General features: G+C 39.9%; 2 protein-coding genes across 2 annotated transcripts; one reads left to right on the top strand and one right to left on the bottom strand.

Moving 5' to 3' along the window:
- Window positions 1-424: 424 nt before the first annotated feature.
- Window positions 425-16,868, bottom strand: strn4 (striatin, calmodulin binding protein 4). The gene is made up of 18 exons (XM_056756795.1): window positions 16,409-16,868; window positions 12,887-12,990; window positions 11,604-11,680; window positions 11,387-11,465; window positions 11,109-11,294; window positions 10,709-10,898; window positions 10,448-10,592; window positions 9,550-9,651; window positions 9,207-9,325; window positions 8,233-8,408; window positions 6,430-6,477; window positions 6,145-6,266; window positions 5,488-5,655; window positions 5,268-5,408; window positions 4,415-4,513; window positions 3,765-3,851; window positions 3,446-3,627; window positions 425-3,019 (listed from the first exon to the last, which is right to left on the bottom strand). Exons 1-17 carry the CDS (start codon window positions 16,685-16,687, stop codon window positions 3,458-3,460), a joined length of 2,292 nt encoding a protein of 763 aa, XP_056612773.1. The 5' UTR covers window positions 16,688-16,868; the 3' UTR covers window positions 425-3,019; window positions 3,446-3,457.
- Window positions 16,869-17,514: 646 nt separating this feature from the next.
- fkrp (fukutin related protein) lies at window positions 17,515-21,664 on the top strand. Its single transcript, XM_056756505.1, has 2 exons — window positions 17,515-17,919; window positions 18,028-21,664. The coding sequence occupies exon 2, from the start codon at window positions 18,240-18,242 to the stop codon at window positions 19,911-19,913; it is 1,674 nt and encodes a 557-aa protein (XP_056612483.1). The 5' UTR covers window positions 17,515-17,919; window positions 18,028-18,239; the 3' UTR covers window positions 19,914-21,664.
- Window positions 21,665-21,753: the final 89 nt, after the last annotated feature.

Raw genomic sequence — 21,753 nt, 5'->3', positions numbered from 1 at the left:
ATCAAAGAGTCAAGGAGAGTAGCTTAAAATATTACTAGACAAGAAGAATATATAATAAATACAAAAAACTCTAAAATATTATTAGATGCAAATGCGTTTATTTTCTGTAAGATTTTAGTTTACTGTGCATTTTTTACATTCAAATATATCTTTTGTAATAAATAGTTTGCCTTTTTAACCAAATCATACCCAATAAATACCTTATTGTTGTAGTTGATTTTGCACCTCATACTTCATACTTTGATGCCTTAAAGAAACATGCACTAAAGGCAAATACATTACTAATATCTCCCGGGGGACATCACTTTTTGCCAATACTGTATATATTAGACGCAAAATGTGCTGATCATTTGATCTGTTAGTTTAACGTTCCACATACACATACACTTCCTCATATAGCCACAGGATGCACGCCAGAATAGAATCTCTGTACAAAACCATTTTTATTCAGTTGTTTTTGGATTTTTAGTGACATACAACACAAGACCTGCAAAGTAAACGAGAAAAGAAAGAAAACGAAAGTCAACAGAAATAATGAAAAGATGTAATTCGATAGGATCTAGAAAGCAGTTTAAAAATTTGTATAATAAAACAAAATAAATAAAAGGCTGGTCTTTCATCCCTTGTAGTTAAGAGGATATTGTTTGAATACAGCTTAATATGATGTACAAAATATCACACAGTGATAAATTGCTATTAAAAAATAAAAACACGTAACAAAAAGTCCTTTTACCTTGGCTGTGGACTGAAAGTCTTTTTATAAACTCATATGATTTTTTTAGGCTTTTTCACAATCACAAGCAAGTCTCAAGCCTAATGCAGAAAAGGTCCTACTGTCTTCTTACGCCTTATTACTAGTAATCATAATCATCATAATATGTCTAGTAAAGAAAAGCAAATAAGTGATAAAATTTGAAACTTGCAATTTGCATTGGCAGCTTGTCAAAGATATGAACATTATCGGTGTCTTTTGTTCTTATTACAGATTTTCGTCCTCTCTCGGTAAGGAATGTGTTCTGTCTGAATTTCAAGACTCTCGTTGCATCGAGGGCTGAAGAAACAGGAGTACAGAAGAGATAGCTGAACTCATTGAAACGCCCATGCGATCTGCATTCTTTGGAAAAGAACGTAACAATGGTGTAGCGTAGCATAAAATCAACCGTTAGTATGCGTTAGCTTTGAGTAAATAGTTTGTATGGGATACAGTTGCATGTGAATCAGTGGTTGACATTCATGATCTTAGTACCACCAAAGGGACATAAAAAAATACCCATGTCAATTTTTCGTAGACCGGCTACCTTTCAAAACCAAGCCAGTTTCTTATGCTTAAAACACCCAAGTGGTAAGCGCTGGATAGATGGAGTGGATGTAGATGGAGTGGATGTAGATGGAGGACTGAGTGGACTTTATGGCCCTCGACCCATCAGTGTTTCCATCACTTCTGACCTGCCTTCCAGCTATCCGTCTACGACCACGGAAAACCAGTTAAAGCTCAAAATAAACCTGGCAAAACGGAAACCGGCTAACGTGTTTGAGACCTTTGCTCCCCAGAATTGAGGGAACCGAAGATCAGATTGACCTCTTTTAGTCGCTTTCCATCTCACCTGCTTACAGCCACACAGACTTCTTTGAAATATCTCACAGACTTTGCATCCTTATCTCTTGGTTAGCAAAAGGAACCCATTTGAGCTCTGCTTTAAATCTTTTTTTCCATAATACCCTGTTATCTCGCCTCTCAAATTCATGTCCCTCAGGTTTTGGTGTTGTGCCTTGATTCCTCGGTTACTTAACGGACAGCAGGCTTTACTTATTTTCTTATCACTCACAGTCTATCTGAGCTTCTCTCTGGCAGCACTCCCAGCACACTGACAGACAAGCTTCTCACCACGGACACCTCTCGAAGGATCGCATGTTGTTCACTTCTCAGCGAAACAGGAAGATCACAGATGTCCAAAATCTCTGCAGATTCAGGTTGTTAATTTTACAATGCAGCTGTATTGACAAACTGAAATTTGTAGCTGGTTGCAATTTTAATTGTCGCCATCTTAGCTCCTCTGGTGTGCATCTGACTTTACCGCCAAAAAGACCCAAACATAAAAAGCAAAAAGCCACCAGGACAAATTTTCCGACACTCCAATTTTGAATTGCCAAGTTTGATACGTTACGAACAAGTCCCTGATTCTGAGGAAAGCGGAGCATCGTGATTGTAAGACAGTGTGCTATGTACAGGATGTTCTGCTTATATACAGACACTCCTGCGCATCCAACCGCAGATCCTCTTGGACACATAACTTTATAAATATACAACTCGACATTACTTCAATGTTACACATAGCGCCACCGGATCAGATATGAATGATGAAGAGCGATTCGAAAAAGTCACAAACGCTTATGTTTGGCTTTGAAATGAAAGTGATTATGAATGCTAAGGCTCTTAGCAGTGACGCTAAAGGTAAAGCTGTGCAGCTAAAATGCAAAAACAAAAAACGCGGGTCATTGGAATGAAATGCATCGATCGCATTACCAGGCAACAGTTACGAGAGGACGTTAATTCACAGATTAGCGCTAACGCAATTTACATTGAGCAGTTGCGCAGGCTTGGGTAGTGTCTTGTTTACCGAAAGCCTTCGAATCCTTGACCTAAACCAAGCATGAAATTAAAATCCAGGGTGTGTGTGTGTGTTGTGTTAGGGTGTGTGTGTGTGTCCATCTGTCAACAGAATGGACATCCCCGTCTACACACTGTGCAGATAGAGACAGAAATTCAATTTAGCAGTGTCGACTAAATCCGAGATCAGGAGCAGCAAGACCGTTAGTATTAAAAGCGGTACAATTCGTATCACAACATGTGAGTCATCGATAAAAAGATGGTGGGTTATTGAGTTCTGTGCCTTTCACACAGGCAGTGATGTGTAGAACGTTGTTCCCCTCAGAGTTAGTGTAAGAGTGTTTGTGTGAGGATGTGCGGCGTTGAGATATTCGGTGTTCACTCGTTTGGCCCAGTAGTGAGGGTGTTTCCCTGAGAAAAGAGAAAACACAGATAAGTAAGAGCTGTAAGAAATTTCACATTTTGAATAAAACAGAGAATATCACCTGGATAGTCTTAAAGTGACAGTTCACCCAAAAATGGAAAATCTGTCATCATTTACTCTCCTCGTGTTGTTCCAAATCTGCATGCATTTCTTTGTTTGGTTGAAAACAGAGAAAGATATATGAAAGAATGTCAGTCAACAAACAGGTCTTGGCCACCATTGACATTGACAATAGTAGTCAAAAGTCCCCCAGAACTGTTTGCATTCCTACATTCTTCAAAATATCTTATTTTATATTCAACAGAACAAAGACATTTATCCAGATCTAGAACAACTGGAGAGTGAGTAAATGAAGAGATAACTTGAATTTTTGGGTGAACTGTTCCTTTAATTTAACTTTCAAGCGCATTTACCGTTAAAAAAAATCAAACAAAGATCTTGGCGAGCGCGTCGGACCCGGCGCTCGCGATGAAGGGTTGAGAGGGATGGAAGGCCACGTCGTGGATGGCCTCGTCATGTTTCTTCCTGTGCGCCGTGATTTCCTGCACACACGTGCGATTGTCCAGCATCCACAAGCGCACCGAGCAGTCGTGACCTTACAGAGAAACAAAGACAAATTACAGCGCAGAAAATGAAAAATAATGTTTTCGGGTGTTTGGGGCCCCAGGGGGCTTGTTGTTTTTTCTATGACATCACACTCTTGAGATCGTGTGTGTGTGTGTATTTACTTACTGCCTGAGATGAGGTAAGTGCCTTTAGGGTCTGTGGTGAGACTGGTTACAGCGTCCAGGTGAGCTACCATGGAATGAATCACTTTCCCTGTGGACACATGGAGAGAGAGAGAGTGTGAGAGAGTGAGAGAGAAAGAGAGAGTGTGAGAGAGTGAGAGAGAAAGAGAGAGAGAGAGAACATTGTAGATCTGTGATACTTGACAGGCAAAACATTTCAGTCCAAATAAGACTGCAATTTATTATTTTGTCAACTGTATACATTAAATGAAATCTAAAGTCTTAAGCAAGACATTCAGTAGGTGACACACACCCACAAAATAAACAGAAACTTCCAGATACGCATCCATTCAAGAACTTTCTAGAGGTGTAATATCTTTACCAAGATCAAGAATACCACTATCAATACAAAGTATGTTCTTCTTATAAACGGGTAAGTAAAGGTTGCTGTGTGTGACCGGCTCAATTCTGTCTTTTTTTCTAATGGCCGTTCTTTTGTAAGCGCTTCGACGGATTCATTGTAACTGCACGGTGGGGGAGTCAAGTGGCTTTGCCGGTGTATTTATAGTTTCCACAGCGCACAGCAGGAAAATAAACTGTGTTATAACCGGTCTCGGATATCCTTCAAAATTGCTGCAAGCTACCGACACACACCTGTCTTGTTGTCCAGGAAGCGGATGGTACGGTTCTCGTGGGCTGTTATGGAAATGGCTTGAGAGGGATGGCTGACCACACAGTTTATCAGCTCGCTGCCTGTAGGAAATTATTATTTTGTTAATTTGCATATTAAACATGTAATAACTTTTTTACTTACTATGGGTCTATGACAAATGTCATTACGGTCATTGCATTAAACTGCAATAAAATAATGCAACAATTACTGGCAAGATTATAAAAAGGTTGCATGACCTTCAACATTGGCTTATTGCCAACAACCAATAGAATAATTTGGTCATGTTGATCGGTCATCAGCCAATAAGTCATTTTAGTTAAGATTACTATAATTTCATATAAGAAAGTCAAGATATTAACCTTAATATTTAGTCTTGTTTATTATTCTTGCCCCAATTGGAGATTTTGTTACCAGACTCATTCTTATTAATTGTATTTCTAAAACAAGACTAAATATCTTAGTTAACCTTGTAAATGCATCTCAACTTAAAATGATTAAAAAGTACAAATATAGATTTATTTAATGCAATAATCTGTATTTTCGCATCTCTGTTTGAAACATTGCAGGTTATTTTATTTAGTTATCTTCAAGTAAATAAATCCAAGTCAATTGACATCAAGTTGCCAGTTTCCAAGAAATTGTACCTGAGAACTCAACTTGTAAATCATTTTATAAAGTTATCGTTGTGCTTCGCCCTAAGGTAATGAGACAGCTTTTAACACATTTTTTAAAAAACTAGCTAATTTTTTTATCAAAAAAGGTTACGCATTTTAGCCTCAAGTAATTTACTTAAACTATATCTGAACACAAATTTCTGTGTGAACCAGTGCTTACCATCTTTAGTCTGGGTCTCCAGGACCATAATGCTTTGCTCTGTGTTGAGGTCATAAAGCAGAGTCTCGCCCCCATCGAAGGACACAACGACCTGAGACGGGTCCGAGTTGACAAAGGCAACCGAGGTTGGAGTGCCGTGTTCTGAGAACAGAGAATGAAAATGAGAAACGTACAAAACAAATCACTAACACAAATCCAAAACACACATTCTCTTTCTCACCTTTTTCTTTATTGAAGACAGACACACACGGTGAGGTACTGTGGGGGTCCCATAAACGAACAGTGCCATCTGCCGAGCACGATGCCAGACGCTTCAGGCTGGGAGAATATTCCAAACCCCACACTGCATCTTCATGTCCTGACAACACGCTGCTTTCTACACCTGGATCTGCACAAACACGGAGGCACTTGCATTAAAATCACCTGCGCCCTCTAGTGGATTGCGATAAGAAATGCAGATGTCCAACAGTGTTGTCCAAGCATAACAGCACGAAACTTCTAAAATCTAAAAATATAGCTGCAAGTGTAAATTATTGGGGGCCAAAAAGGCTTGAAAGACAGGGAACAGGACCTCAACTGGACGATTTTAAAGAACAGATCCTATGGACAATGTGGATTAGACTGCTAACATACAAATATAATTATTTGATATTTGCTTTAGCAACACAATCAATTTCATCTAACGTTGGAAGAAGTCAAAGTTGAACAGATGGCACCTTTACGTGTCAAATTCAGTCAGCAATCGCACATGCAACTGAAATCATAATGTGTGGAACATGTGAAGTGAACTGAAATCCTGCTGTGTGCGTGTATGCGAGTGTTGCCACGCTGTAAAAAACGTATAGCAACTCTCAAGTGCAGCCTGTGGTAGACTCACCGTAGTTGTCATAAGGATCCACATTAAGGTCTGGAATCTTCCATCCACGCACAGCCCCGTCAAGACCTCCGCTGTAGCATGACTCCCCTTCCTCTCCCATGGCCAGAGAAAGAACAGCACCACTAAATCACACACAAACAAACCTTAGCACTATTGTAGCGTATCGGGGGTATCGTAATGATTAGATATATACTACGGTGCTGAATCATTAACATATATTCATATACAATACAATTTAAGGTGTCGTCTAAGATTTATGCTTGTTTATAAACCTGTCGCACTCACTTGTGTGCCCTGAATGTATAAATGGGCTCAACGTCCAGCGCTGCATTTCTAATAGAACAGAAACAAAATGTCAGCACACTAACGTCATTGATATTTCTAAACACTCTTCTAGAGAAAAAAATGACAGCTGTTACAGTAACTGTTGTTTTCTTTAAAAGGGAATCTGAACTTGTTTTCTATGCAGTGTAGACGCTAAGCGCCGAATTTACGATTGTAGTTTAAATCTATAACGACAGCGGACATGGAGACATATTCCCGCCATTTGCCAACTGAAGCCCGAACAAGAAGAGTTTTTGACTCAAATTTTGACTAGAGGTGATTTCCTCTGCTATTTTATGGTCCTTGGAGTTTTAGAGGGCGTATCTCGGTCTCTTTTATCTGTCGACCTCGAACTGGCACCCTTTTGACTGGTCAGCGTCTCCTTTCTTTACCAGTCCTTGAATATTGCCATGTCATAACGTAATCTTGCAATCAAATTGCATCACTTTGACGGACTCGAATTGAACTAAGAGCTGTGTTTAAGAGACCTAATCCTAACTTTGACAGTTGGCAGCTTAACATTTACGTGATTGGCTTTCGGGTACACCTATGATGTTAAACTTCATCACAACCAAGCGAATAACAGAATTTGCTGTTACCGGGCTACCTATAAATAGCACATTCAAAAAACGTGTATTATTATATTTTGGGCTGACAAAGTTAACACGTTATTATTGTGTTAACGCATTTATTAATTAACACCGACAATTATTTTAAAGTGCATTAAAGCAGTTTTTTTTAAGTATTACTTTATTTCCAAAGTCCGTTGCTCACTGGCTCTGAAACGTACAGACAAGCCATGGGTCACAAACGGGGTGGGTTAACTGTTACTGGCTAGGGAATGGCGTCACCACGTGTCTCAACCACTGAGAGCATGTGTGGTTGGTCTAAGACTGCTGAAGCACGCACATGAACCAGGATCACCAGAACCGAATGGAAAGGTATCAAACTCTAACGTGGACATTTCATTTTAAATCTCTTCCTTATGGCGGAGTTGATGGAACAAACCACTCCATTTCGTCTGCCCTCCTTCAGCCATGCGATTATCTATCAGTGCCCTCGCCCCACAAAGACGTTATATGCACGTGTGTAAAAGGCTTATTTAATGCTATTGATGATAAAGTGGAAGGAAATCAATAGCCTGCAGAATACAAAAATTCGTACAAATGGTACAAACCAGGAACGATAACAAATTAGTTTTGCTCTATTGTATGCAGTGTGAGGCGACTGCGGAAAACAAAATGGCCGCGTCACAGTATGTTAGACCTGTATACCTGTATACTATAGAGCACTCTTAAAGAGGCAGCAGCATAATATAGATCTCTCTTTATAATGTTCATCAAACAACAAAGGACAGTCCTAAAACACTTGTGTTTTCTACTCATATGATTAGTTAAGATAAGAAAAAATTTGCATACAATAATTTAGTTGTTTAAAGATGTGTTTAAATACACTTTAAATACAGTACACTTTGTGTTGAAAGATTGTTTATGTAAAAGCAATAATCATTATAACTTGTTTTTCTATATCAAACTAGACAGAACATTAAAATAAAAGTGCGTGATACACTACTTCTGAATTCGATTTTGAATTTTACACTTAAAAATGCGATTAATCATGATTAATCACAGAAAAGGCATGCGATTAAAAAAATGTATCGTTGCCCAGCACTAGTTATTTTTGAATGGTCTCTTAATTTCTTCTGCAGCTGTATATTGACATATAATGAGATAAAGGACGAAGGGTTAAGGATGTGGATCGTACTTTTTGGAGTGCATTGCCTTGTTGAGGTTCCACAGTTTGAGGGTTCCATCCTCTGAGGCGGTCAGCAGGACGGCCTGACTGGGGTGAAAGGTCAGCGCTCGGATGGCATCGAAGTGGCTTCGCAGTGTAAAGCGGGGATTCCATGTTTTCTTGAACTCTTCTCGACTGTCCTGCAACTTTAAAGAAAACACAAAATATTCCAACGCTGCACAAAACTGTGTTTTGTTTATAATACTGATCATTTTGCTACTGTTTCAGTTTTTTTATTTCTCATAATAGTTAAGTCTTAAAGATGTTAGTTAAGTATTTCAATTTGATTCTAAATGTTCTGTAGGTTGTATTTCTTCTATCGTGTGTGTAGTGGAAACATGAAGTCCGTCTGAAATAGCGTTTTTCTCATTTTATATTGGTCTATAGGCTGCATATATTATGATGCATATAGCTGAAAGTGATACTTCACCCAAAAATGAACATTCTTTCATCATTTACTCACCTTCGATTTGTACCAATTCTGTACAAATGTCTTTGTTTTGATGAACGCAGAGACAGATATTTGAAAGAATGCTTATAACCAGACAGATTTTGCCCCCCATTGACTCCCATAGTAGGAAGAAATACGATGGTAGTCAAAAGTGCCCCAGAACTGTTTGCTGTCCTACTTTCTACAAAATGTATTATTTTCAGTTCAACAGAACAAAAAGATGAAATAGTAATGTTTCCTGCTTTGGGAGTCAATGGGGGGCAAGATCTGTTTGGTTATAAGCATTCATCTAAATATCTTTCTCTGTGTTTATCAGAACAAAGACATTTTTACAGATTTGGAAACAACTCGAAGGCGAGTAAACGATGACAGATACGTTCATTTTTGGGTGAAGAAGCCCTTAAAGTACTAGAAGTATGGTCATATGTGTTTAATAGTAAAGCAAAATCCAACTCCCAACAGTTGGGAGGGAAAGCTCATTAAAAACACTAACGTCAATAGTGAGGTCATTGTCATTGGCAACAGTGAGGTCAGCCAGCTCTCCAAGGTTCATATCCCCTCCTCCTACCGCATCCAGAATAAATACATCAGAAGAGAACCCCAGAGCGCCCCCTAGTGTGATAAACATACAGAAATCACTCCAACATAACAGAGTGAAAAAGAGTGAGCTACATATCTATTATTATGAAGTATAAAACACAAAGCAGAGTTAAGACTAAGCATAATTCACATCAAAAATCATCTTAAAAATCAGTTAAGCTCCAAGTGACATTTATTATCCAAGAAGCCAGACCGGGATACAGCTCTGCATTCAGACAGAGGACGACTGATCTCACCCTCACTGGAGCGTGCCTGACCTGGGATAGAGGGAGGTGGAGTGGGTTTTGGGGGGAAATCCGACATAATGCCTTGCAACTTGTTTCGGCGGTTCTCTGAACCTACGGAGAGGAAGTGAGAGGAGTAAACAAAACAGCAGACAACAAAAAAAGTGAAATCTACTGCTGTCGCTGGTCATTAATCCTTGTGGTCTGATTATATGAAGGGGGAAGCTGACAAATGTACGGTGAGATTTGAAGCAAACAGTGCCCCATCGACAGATATCATCAACAGGAAGTTCAAAACAAATGAAAGGAAAACAATGAGTGGTCAAAGCATGACGATAAAGGGAAGCCCTCACATCAAAAACAATGTGAAGGATACAAACTGTAGAGTGATGCACTTACATACCAAATTACCAATAGGCAATTTTTATTAAAACAAACCGATTTAAACCTTTTTATTTTATTTTTCATACTTCTCAAATGGATTTTGTATACTGTAATCTGAGACGATAAAATATGAACTCATACAAGACATGAGACATACGAAACTAAGTAACAATAATTTTACTGGCCGTAAAAAAAGTAATTTAATGTAAAAGGTTGTGGAAGAATTTCATTTCATTACAACTATTTAGATTAGTTTAATACAACAGCAAGTCAAATTATTTTATATTGCTATAAATAAATTACAAAATAAAAGTTTTATCGATTTACATATTACTAAGAAAACTAGAATAAAACCATGTATTTGTATATCTTTTGAAATATATCTATTTTTATATACTTCTGTTTGTACAACATATATGTATGTAAAGCTGATTAGAAATGCAAAATTGTGAATAAAAATATAAATACAGAATTCTAAACAAAAGTACTTTTTTGGTATAAATTTGTGGCCTTAATATTCTCTTACCTAATTCACGGCCATCTCCAGAGATGCGAGCCTCCCCCGCACCCTCCCCTTCCTCTCCGGAGCCCAAGAAATCAAACTCGCCCAGGGCATCCTCAGAGTCATCTTCATCGTCCTCATCATCAGGGTCAAGATCTGTGGTCATCGGCTCTGCCGCCCATCTACAAGCATACAGAAAACACATGAACGTCGCAAGGATTTATTGTAGCAGTTGTGTTTTTTACTACCAAACAGGATCTGTGCATGTGGGTCTTATCAGTAAACAAACACACTGACCTTGCCCCTAGACTTCTTGTTTTTCCGTGGCCCGTCGATGCAGTCCGTGGTCATGCCCTGGATGTCTTCCTCTTCGTCACTGTCATCCTCATCGTCGTCCTCACAGCCACGAAGAAAGGGAATTTTATCCAGAACAGAGCCGCCCATCCGATCTTTAGAACTCTCTTTCCCAGCACGCCTATAAAAGATCCAGGAAGAGGATGAGATAAGCTAGAAATGTTCCCGAATCACTCCGATTTTCGGTACAGATTCTGCCTCTCGTTTTTGCACTAGACAGGTTCCCAAATATTTGGCCTCGCTCCTCACTTGCTTCAGGTTGAAAACAAACCCATCAAAATCTATTCTAACAATAAATGTCTACCATTCCACCAGGCGTTGCTTCTCTTACCGTTTGATCTGTTCTTCTATCTGCCGCACCAGCAGCGATTCTCCCCCACTGTGAGGTTCTGCTTCTGTGGGTTGCTCGCTTGGAGGTGGTCCGTTAGCCTCTGGGCTGTTGCGACCCAGAAGGGAACGAACACGTTTGGAGCGCATGTCCAATATGGTGTCAGAGTATCCCACCTCTTCCAGGTACCTACTCAAAAATACAACACACGGGGTCAGCTTAACATTGTAATGAACACATTTGTGTATTGAGAAGTATTGAGAAAAGCAAAGAACACTGACTTGCGCAGAAGCTGGCGCCCTTCCTTCCAAGGCATCTGATTGGTTGGCTCGGAGTCTGAATCTGCAGGCCCATTGGGTACTGTGGAAGAGATAAGATGATGTCACTCAGCAGTTGTTGTGATAAATCTGGCAGTGATTTTTTGCTTGTTTTGATAGTTACAGATGAGATTTGAAGGGATGTATGTATTGTTTTTAATTTGTTATTGTAGGTTGTTACTTGGTTCAGCCTCTGTCTCTGGTTTCTTCTCTCCAGGACTCTGGTCTGTGCTGCTTTTCAGCTTCTGATGTTTGGCCCTGTGATCAAAATGAGAAACATCAAAAAACATACATCATAGCACATATTATGATCTTTGAGTATGGCATAATTTAATTCAATATTTTATTTAATTTTGATTTGTTTGAATTCGCATCACTTTTATGTTGTTTAAAAATAAATGCAAACATACTTTTTTGTAATACAGTCATATTTGATATTTTCATCATTTATTCTGTTATTATATCCGAAAAAGTTCATCATCTACACAAGGCAAAAGAAAATGTGCATGTTACGAATTGAAAATCGTATTCCCAAAACTCCTTCAAAAAGGTCCAAAATATCTAAAAGGTGGGGTGTCACAGTGTTGCATGCATTCTGACATCTTTGCAATGTTAAACATGCTGGCTTCTCATGCTTGACATGGTTAACTTGTCAAAAAACTAGTTGTACGTATGACATATTATTTCTGTGCTCGATACACTCCTGTACAACCAGCGTTCCTATAGGTTTCACATTTTTGGTTCGAAAAGTAAATTCTGTTTCATAACTATTTTCTTAGTCTCTTATTTCGACGAGTCTCCCAGAAAAGCATGCCCATGCATCAACCACAGAGAGTGTGAGAGAGAGCACGCCATAAGTGTGTTCAGCTGTCTCTGTTTGTATCCTGCATTTCGGTGAGGAACGTTATATAAACGGTAAAAATAACACTCGATTTGCAGATCGTTTGATACTGATAGATGGAGCGGTCCCAGCGCTTAAAGATGCCGGTCGTGAAACTGAGTCATATGTCTGTGTTTTGTTGGTAATCGGTGATTCCGCACATAAGGTACACCACATTAACTTATTGTGAATCAACATTTATACAGGGATAATGCGATGATGTATTGTGTGCTCGTGCTGTAGTCCCACCCCCAAGCACCTGTTTTGGGAAATAAACGTACAGCTGTATATGTCTTTTATAAATGTGACGTATATAAGACTCTTCGAAGATAAGACGTATGCAATACTACTGTAAAGGTGCTGAAGATTAATATGTGATTGGCAGAAACTGCACGTGTTACATTTGCTTTAAAAAAAATTGAAAGGTTCAATTCTACATTCCTAATAATTAAGAAACCAAGGGAAAAAATGTGCTTAAGGGCACCATATGGGTAGCATCTTCTCCTAAAACAACCATTTCTGATTTTGCTGCATGTTTAGGTGAACATATGTGTGTGTCCATGTGTGTTTGTCCGTGTCCTCACCTCTCCTGCTTTAGTGCATACTCCAACATCTTGATCCGCCGCACCAGATCCTGCTTCATGTTCTCTTGACCTTTCCTCTCACCCTGCAGAAACGCCACCTGTGCCTGATACAGAGACAGCACAGGAAGACACAGACAAAGTACAGATTAAAACAACATTCTGAGAGCAAATTAAATGTTGCCTCTTAAATCTGTGTGATTCTACCACGGATGATGAGATTCTGAGGGCAGGAGTTAACTACAGGCCTGTCCACAAGCTTAATTTTAGTCTGTGACTGACCGACGTCAGACCAAATCATGAATTTCAAATATGCTGGAATGACTAGAAAGAGTAAGAAATGCACAAACTGTTCATTTCCCACAGTCAATTGTGGTTTGACAGAGAAAGAAAACAGGCCACTAGCACCCCACAGAGGCCAATGAGGAACTCACATCAGTCAGATCTTATTGTGTCAACAGAATAGCATAGACTCACTCTCCTTGTTCTCTATTTCGACAACCTTTAAACAAAGTACTGCGGGAGTAGCCTATATCTGCACAGTGATGGTATCAGATGGTAATGTCATGCTATTCAGACACCACAATACTAAACATCTGACATTCAGATAATAATCTTAGGTAACCCAACTTGAGTAATACTATAGTGCATGTCCCAAAAAAGAAAAAAAAAAGAAAAACGACAACTGACTGTTGTGTATACTATTGAAGCATTTGCTAAAGTTTATACCACAACTTTTCAACACAGAAAAACTGTGTTCAGGTAAAGAAGAACCTCAAAATGATTTGTGTTGGTCAGACAACACAATCATGTTCTTTATTTCACTTCTATCAAGTACAGAAATCAGACACAACAAAACAAAAATGTAGAAGCTTCTGACTCAATACAAAATATAAGCTTAACAACAGTGAAAATGCTTATATTTAGATTTTCTTTTCAATTGTGTGTACCATGTACCAAGTACCATGTACCAACAAATCGCTGCTGTCCTTCTGAAACCTTGTATCTCAATATTTTAAGATACAGTTTTTTTTCCATTTCCTGAAAACAGCAAATTTGGACATCCAAGGTAACAAAAGGAAAGCGACAATATTTACAATTTATTTACTGTAGTATTTGGTTGCTTTCAAATCCTACATCAGGATCAAATTCCAAATCAAAACAAACTGCAATTCTACTCTATTTAGTCATTTATAGACCTTTATGTAGGCCGTGTCAAACCACAGACTGCATTTTTTTTACAATCTCTCTGTGTCTCCAAAGGCTGACTTGCAGGAAAAGTAAAGCATGTCAAGTTGGCACAGGACTTCATGGAGACCGGCTCAAGTGCGGTTGCCATGGCGTAGGCAGGAAACCTGTTATGGCAGGTCTTTGGAACACTTTGATGACATATTTTCGTCCTTTGAAGTCTGTAGATGCATCACACAAAGGCTGCAAATCTGCCGTCAGGAATGTTTAGGAAATGGTACATTCGGATAGAATACTTTCTAATTATAAAAAGAGAAGATAAAATGCTTTGTTGCATTGTTGAACGAAAGCAAGCATGGTGCATCTCTCTCATGACTTCCTATGGGTGAAGACAGAGGGGACGGAGCTACATACTCTCTCCCTCAACATCAGCACGCTTTGAGACACTTCGATAAGTAGTGCAGAAGAGTTTTTGGGACAAGTATTTTGAATAGAGTTCATGTAGCATGCATACTCTAAAGAAGTCTTTATAGATCATTTAGTCTGTTTTAGTGAACCTGATTAAAAAACAGAAAGTATCTCAATTAACTCAATTAGCTCCAGTATAAACTATATGTAATAAGTTTTTATATTATATTGTGTGTTTTACTTCAGACTTATGCTTTTGGGGGGGATGTCATTTATTTTGATAAGTTTAATTTAGTTTTATAGGAATACGCAGATTTATTTAAAAGCACCAACAGGATGAAATGACGTGTCATATTGACATACAGTATAGAATTATTGACATTGAGGGAGTTGACAGTTGCCTTGTCCGACTGATGCCTATCTAGTAAAATAATCTAACAAAGTTTCTGAATACAAACTCAAAAAAAACAATAAAACATCAACGTAAAAGTCTTGATAGTGAACAACTGCTTTATAAGCACTATTGAATAAAGAAAGCCAATTATAAAATCCAGCCAAGGTCAACTTGGTGCTAATATCCACTATAAAGTATAGGCTATGACCATAACACCTGTTCACTACTGTATTAGTGCACAGAGTGCACAGAATACTGAAAATCTGACTTACTTTCGTATTAGGGATTCTGCTATATTATATTCTGCCAAATACATTAATCTATATGTGTGGCGCAAGGAAAACATAGCGGTTGGTCCCTAAAGCATGTGCGTGTTTCCACGAGCATGTCCAGAAGAGACCTGGCAGAAGAACAGACACAAGTCTTCCATGAGAGCCACAGGGCCGTTCCTTTAATAGAACACGATGGCAACTGCTTATGTAATTCACAGGCACTGTTTGAATGGGGTCACTTATTTGGAAAGCTTTCCCAGGCAAATCCGCTGCTAACTGGGGCAGTGCAGTCCAGACTCAAAAAGACAGTTTAAGCAAGTTTATTGGGGCAAATCCCTAATCCGGGCTTGAAACCGTTTTGCTCTCTTCTCTAATATGTTCTTGACAATCTTATTTGAATCAATTGTATGTTTTTTTCCAGATTTTTTAAACGTTTGAGCATTAACATTTATTTGGCTGAAATTCTGCATGAGCCATTTTATGCACACCTAAATAAAAATAAAGGGCTTTAAAACCTAAATAGCACTGTATGTTGCATTGCCTTAAATGTATGTAGTTGTTTCATCTCCCTCCATACACCTCCAAATATGGCACAGATGTCTCTTATAGCTTAAAAAAAGTAAAATAAAACATTTGGTGATTTAATACTAAAATACCAATGCTTTACGCTGGCATTGAATTACGTCACGATTTTGACAGAGGGGACCTGACTTACAAACGCAGTAGTGACGTCTCGTGACGTCACATTGTCAAATCATAGAAGGTTCATTATCATTTTAAAGGTTAAAATTGCTTTTCAATATTTTTTGAACACAATCAAACTCGTTGTTCTTCATCCGTCTGCTTTTCTACGATTCCACTATCCTGCGTTATTGACATTACCAGTGATATAAGACCCAAAAATCAAAGCAAATAAACGTGCAGACAATTAAATGAATATATGTAAATGTATATTTTGGTGCGTAATATAATTGCATTCGTTACTGATGTATTGTGTAGCTCTTTTTCCAACAGTCAACTGCAAACACTGTTTGCTCATGGTGTGGGCATGGACATGTACTCAACAAAAGGACACACTATTTCAGTGTTACTGTCTCCGCAAACAATACACTTAATGTAACACAAAACACTATATATTAAACAACAAAAGCATGCGGTCGAGAGATCGTGGCTTATCGTAAGTCTTATCTTTCAACGTGCTCTTCCTCCATGAATCCGCCTGGAAGAGACCAAAACAAGAGCCATTAAAGAAAGCAAGTTTACCCTCAGCTCGTCTCTTTCGGCCTCCCAGCGATATTTCTCGGCCTGGAAGCGGCCCCATTCAAACTGGATAAAATGTAAGATCCCGGGTAGCGAGAGGCCCGCGTCCCCGTCCTGCGGATCTCGAAGCTGGGAGGATCCGGTCATCGCCCCGGCTGCAGCCGCCGCGTTGGGAGCGGGACCGAGCACAGCCTTGGGCCCGTTCGGATCGCGCCCCGCTCCGCTTCCTGCGGGGCTTTGATTCGTTCCACCCGCCACCCCGCCGGACCTTTCCGCCTCCATCAGAGCGTTCGAGCAGCCGGAGCCAGGAGGTGGAAAAAACAGCGAGAATCCGAAAAAATATCCACCCCGTTACTTGCAGTCACCACAGAAGCCCTTTCCCGTTTGCCTTCTCGGTACAGAGATAAGCGACTACTCTACTTCACACACACATAGGGGTGCCAAATAATGATCTAGTCCTACTACGATGGCTCCAAACGTAATACCTCATTACTGGTTCCTGCGGTACACAAGCGTTTGTCCACATGGGGGCGCAGCGTGGCTCAGATCAATACATTTTCTGTTGAACTACTATCATTCATGGCTGTTTTGTTTCATATAAAAAATCATTTGCATTATAAACTATACGTGTGTTGATCTTTTAGTTCATAAGATTTTTGTTCTCTCTTCAAAAGTGTATTTTTGTCTGTAGACTGTATTGGTCTCTCGTGACAAGCGATGAGAAAATTAACACATATCACGTGACACAAATTCTGATTTAAATGTAAAACTACGCCTCTTGTTAGTCTATTGTAACTTCAATTATATTAGTTATAATAATATAATATATATTTGCTGTTGCATTTTGATATCATGAATGTTTTCCCTGTTCGTGCTTGTACTGCAGCGATAAATTAGCAACCGTTTGGATATATATTTAGACTTGAATAAGGACCCTGGAAAAAAAAAACATTAAATTGAAGACACAAAAGTAAAGAAAATAATAGATCCATCGTGTTCGACTGTTTAGGAATTGGCCGCTAAGCCCCGCCTACTTTAGGACACTGAATCGCCTTTCCACGTAATCATTTCTATGGGATTGATAGGCGACCCAGTAGCTCGAGCTTCCTGCGGCATTGTGATCTCTTCTCTAGCTTCCTGTGCTCGTTTCCTAATTTTAGCATGGGGAAGAAAAGCAAGAATAATGTGCAAGCAGCATACAGTAAAATAGAGGATGAATCGTAACATGTTAGTTATCACATTCGCTATTTGCTTTGCACAATATAGACGCGCGTGATTCCGCAGCACGCGGGTCAGTGTAGATATGTTGGCGCTTCTCATCTGAAGCAGCGCATGTTATGATTACTGACTGCAGAGGTCTTTCGCTTGCATGCTCTATATTTGGAGGAAATGACTGAGATGGTCAAATGAGAGTTTCCTCAAATATGTGAATGTATGTTTAAGCTTTCCTGTAATTGGGACATAATTGCATTACAAAACAATCCTAGGTCATCCATTCTGTCTATATTTTGAAGGTAATGATGTCTTCGAAGAACTTTTTATTTTCAGCCTTTACAGATTTATTTGACCTTTCCGTCGAAATTCCTTCAAATGTTCTTATTTTGTCTTTGTGTATGTTTTAGCATTTTTAATGGACTGGTGAACTAGACAAGGGAACTGGATCCGTCCTGCTTTCTTCCTGGATGGCATCAGTTGACACCGAGGAAGACATCAGCGAAAAATGATCCGGCTTGAGATCTTTGAGATGATGCTACTTTCAGCGTCCACATTGATTTATTCGTACTGGAATGTTAGTGTGTAGGATTTTAGGGATTGGACAAATCTGTATCGGTCAATGTTTTTTTGTTCTCCGCCCAATCATTTTTATTGTCATAATAGTTTACCCATAAGAGCAATAATGCGTATCACTTTTTGCCAGGCTCTGTTAACTGGGGCAATAGTCTTGAACTTGCTCATCCTATATTATGTCTCACGGACTCAGCAGCAGATGATGGAAAAGCGTAGAGAGCATGGAAAAGGCTTGAAGAAAGCCTTGTTGCCTGTTTCAGGCCTGGGTGCGATGGGTAGTCTGGTGGGTGGAGGTATGGTCGGAGGCATTAAAGTGGGAGGCCTCGAGGGCAACGCTCGAGCTCCCCGGGTGACGATCCTTGTACGCGAGTTTGAAGACTTTGAGAACTACGTCCCCGATGTGGCACGCTCCTTTCTGCGCCAGAGACCCGAGTTACCCTTCTTGGCTGTGGCCGACACCCCTCCGTACCCACCTCTGGCACTTCCCGAGGGAGCACGCCTCCTGGTGTTGTCCCCAAGTCCCGACCAGCCTCCGCAAGCCCACCGTCCAGAATATAACGTGCAGACAGAGTTCGCTTTGTTGGTTCCAGATGGCGTGGAGCTCGACCATGGCCGACAAGTGGAGCGGCTCATCAGGGAGCTCGAGGGGGAGGGTGGCGGGCCAGTCCGTCTGGTGGCCGTCCCGGTGCTGACCCGCTCTGCGGTGCAGTGCCTGCACCTGCGGGTAAGTCTGCGGGAATGGACGGCAACCTACACTCCTGCAGCTTCGGGGAGCAGCGGTAGTGTCTGCACGGCTCTGCAGGGAGATGCTGTTGTTCTTATTCGCATGGAGGACCTATTTAATCTTTCTGTACCTTTGGGTCGCCCCCTGATGTCTTCCTTGTTTGTACAGACCTCCCTGCGAGGCTGGAAAGTCAAGCTGCTGGAGGGACCGTCCTTCTCGGCAAGCCATCGGCCACTGTTTAGCTCTGCACACAACCAGTGGAAGGCTGACAGTCGCCTGAAAGACGCCACCAATCACCTCATGCACAGCTTCGGTGTAAAACGTGTGGTGTTGCCCGACGGACGAGATCAGTGGTTCGGTTGCACCAAGGAGACGCCGCGATGCTTCGGTACGGTGCGAGACGACACACCTGAATACCTTTATTTGGAGCGCTGGACTCCACCTTGTTGTTTGCGAGCCCTCAGAGAGACCACTAAATATGTCGTCCACATTCTGGAGAGCTCCGGTGTGCGTTACTGGTTGGAAGGGGGATCTTTGCTCGGAGTGGCTCGACACCAAGACATAATCCCCTGGGACTACGACGTGGATTTGGGCATCTACTTGGAGGATATTCCGAATTGTGACTACTTAAAAAATTTGGACTCTGGATCGCTGGTGGATGCCAATGGCTACGTGTGGGAGCGAGCAGTAGAGGGCGACTTCTACCGCGTGCAGTACAGTGAAGCTAACCATCTCCATGTGGATTTGTGGCCCTTCTACCCCCGCAACGGAGTCATGACAAGGGACACCTGGACTGAGCACAAACAGGACGTCGAGTTCCCGGAGCATTTCCTGCAACCGCTGGTGCCAATGCAGTTCGCTGGCATCACTGCTTACGGTCCTAACAACCACCGTGCCTTTTTGGAGCTCAAGTTTGGGGAGGGGGTAATCGAGAACCCTCAGTATCCCAACCCTGCCAAGAAAAAGCTGGACAGGAGTCGCACAGTAGGATCGTAGCAGGCCGATATGTTTAGGATGACACAGTCATGGAGCACCGAATTTAGGATTCCAAGGAAATCTTTTTATGTTATAGACTTTGTAGAGCATCACTGCTAGAATGAATGTCTTTGACACATCTGTGAATGTTTGCGTTTAATGCCAGTTTTATTTATTGTGTGTGTGTGTGTGTGTGTGTGTGTGCGCACGTATGTGTTTGGTTTAGGAAGTCATTTCTAAACACATGTGCAAATAAAATCGGTTCTTCAAATAATAAATATGTGATATTAAACACTGCAGTTAACACTAATTGCATCCTCACATCAATTTGCTGCGATTTGGAAATGAGTGTTGCACTGTAGAACTCAAAAGTCTGTTCACAGGGTGGGCCAAGTTAAAGTTTGGCTTTTTGAAATGTGCCATTTGTTAATAAACTGAGAAAATCAATTAAAACAAACTTTAAAGACTACAGATTTTCAACATCAATGGTATAATGATTGATATTATACCAAGTGAAAATTGTTATGTAGGGCTTTTGTGCTCAAGTCTGGTGACGTAGGTGTATTCTGTTATTTAAAAAATGACATTGTGTTTTTAAATCTAAAACATTATCCTCCTACCTTGTAAATGCTTTTGAAAGAATCCACTTCTTTATACACATATTTACTTTATTATTGATATTTACACAAAATAGCCTTGTATTGTTTACTGTATTAATACTTTGGAAATTCCACAAAAAAAGTCTGGCTTGTGAATTTTGTCTTTATTACAAATACACCATAATATGCTCAAACAGTATTGAAGTTTACTGTTTTAAGTATACATGTGTTTCAGAGAGGTTTTAATTAATAGTGTCAGAAAATCTGTGTTTATAAATAATATAGTCTAGTGCAAATAGAGATAATAACAGAGTCATGTATGTCCATCAAACATTTAAACCAGCAACATGACCACAGAACAAATATTTTCTGTATCCCTTGTTGTTTTGTTTTAACATGTCAAAGTCTTGACAATAAACCACCACACAGTGTTACTGCTGAGCTGTATATTTGCTGTTCATATAAGAATCGAGATGTTGCAGGAAATGCATGATTTCCATGAAAATGTCAACCTGATAAAAAACGCTTTCTATGAATGATAGCTCAGGTGTCAGTATTTGGTAAAAGCATTTTTTATATTCCTCAAATATGGGCACATGGAAATTTTAAATAAAACTTCTTGTGGGGGGGAGGGTTTGAAAAGTGTAGTAATTATCAGGGTTTAGTAAAACATAAGTAAATACATCCTCTGAAAATATCACTTCTTGTTATGACAAAAAAAATTATCCACAAAGCTGGAATTGCTCATGAACGTATTTCCTGAAATACAGACCACAAGGTGGCGCAGTTAATGGACACGGCTGTTCCTAGAAGGGATACAGCTACGGCAGGAAGTGGTGCAAAATCTCGCCATTTAATTACAATAAATTACATTAGCTAACACCTACCCTAAACTTAACCTTACAATAATAAAAATATTAATCAACTATTTTTAACGTGACAAAAATTATGCTTTATTGAAATCCGCAGGGCCAGTGGGGGTGCTCTTTCCCTTATAGTCAAAACAGTCTTGACATGTGCTGGCCTTCAGACAGGCTGGTGCCCAAATAAGGGCCTGGCGGAATTACAGGGGTAACTAAATTATATTTGCTTGTTAAATATAGATAGAAAATCTATACATAAAATATTAATGCTGACATTGCCCTAAAACTATTGTCAAGATTGTCCTGGACATCTTGGCATGGAGGTCAACATCAGAGTCTAAAAACTTGTCTGGCTTTCAACTATTTATTATTCAAAATATGTATACAAGCTGTATATTT

The sequence above is a fragment of the Triplophysa dalaica genome, chromosome 9, assembly GCF_015846415.1.
Source record: "Triplophysa dalaica isolate WHDGS20190420 chromosome 9, ASM1584641v1, whole genome shotgun sequence".
Classification (NCBI taxonomy): Eukaryota; Metazoa; Chordata; class Actinopteri; order Cypriniformes; family Nemacheilidae; genus Triplophysa; species Triplophysa dalaica.
Note: the sequence above shows the minus strand (reverse complement) of the source record. Positions and strands in the feature narration are given on the sequence as shown.

What these genes read in the sequence shown, in the direction of transcription:
- fkrp (XM_056756505.1), top strand. Translation starts at nt 18,240, where the DNA reads ATGTTTTTTTGTTCTCCGCCCAATCATTTTTATTGTCATAATAGTTTA.
- strn4 (XM_056756795.1), bottom strand. Translation starts at nt 16,687, where the DNA reads ATGGAGGCGGAAAGGTCCGGCGGGGTGGCGGGTGGAACGAATCAAAGC. An exon ending in ATAGAAGAACAGATCAAACG is followed by an intron (nt 10,899 to 11,108) that starts GTAAGAGAAGCA and finishes GATCTTTTATAG; the next exon opens with GCGTGCTGGGAAAGAGAGTT. An exon ending in GGATCCTTATGACAACTACG is followed by an intron (nt 5,656 to 6,144) that starts GTGAGTCTACCA and finishes GTGTTTGTGCAG; the next exon opens with ATCCAGGTGTAGAAAGCAGC.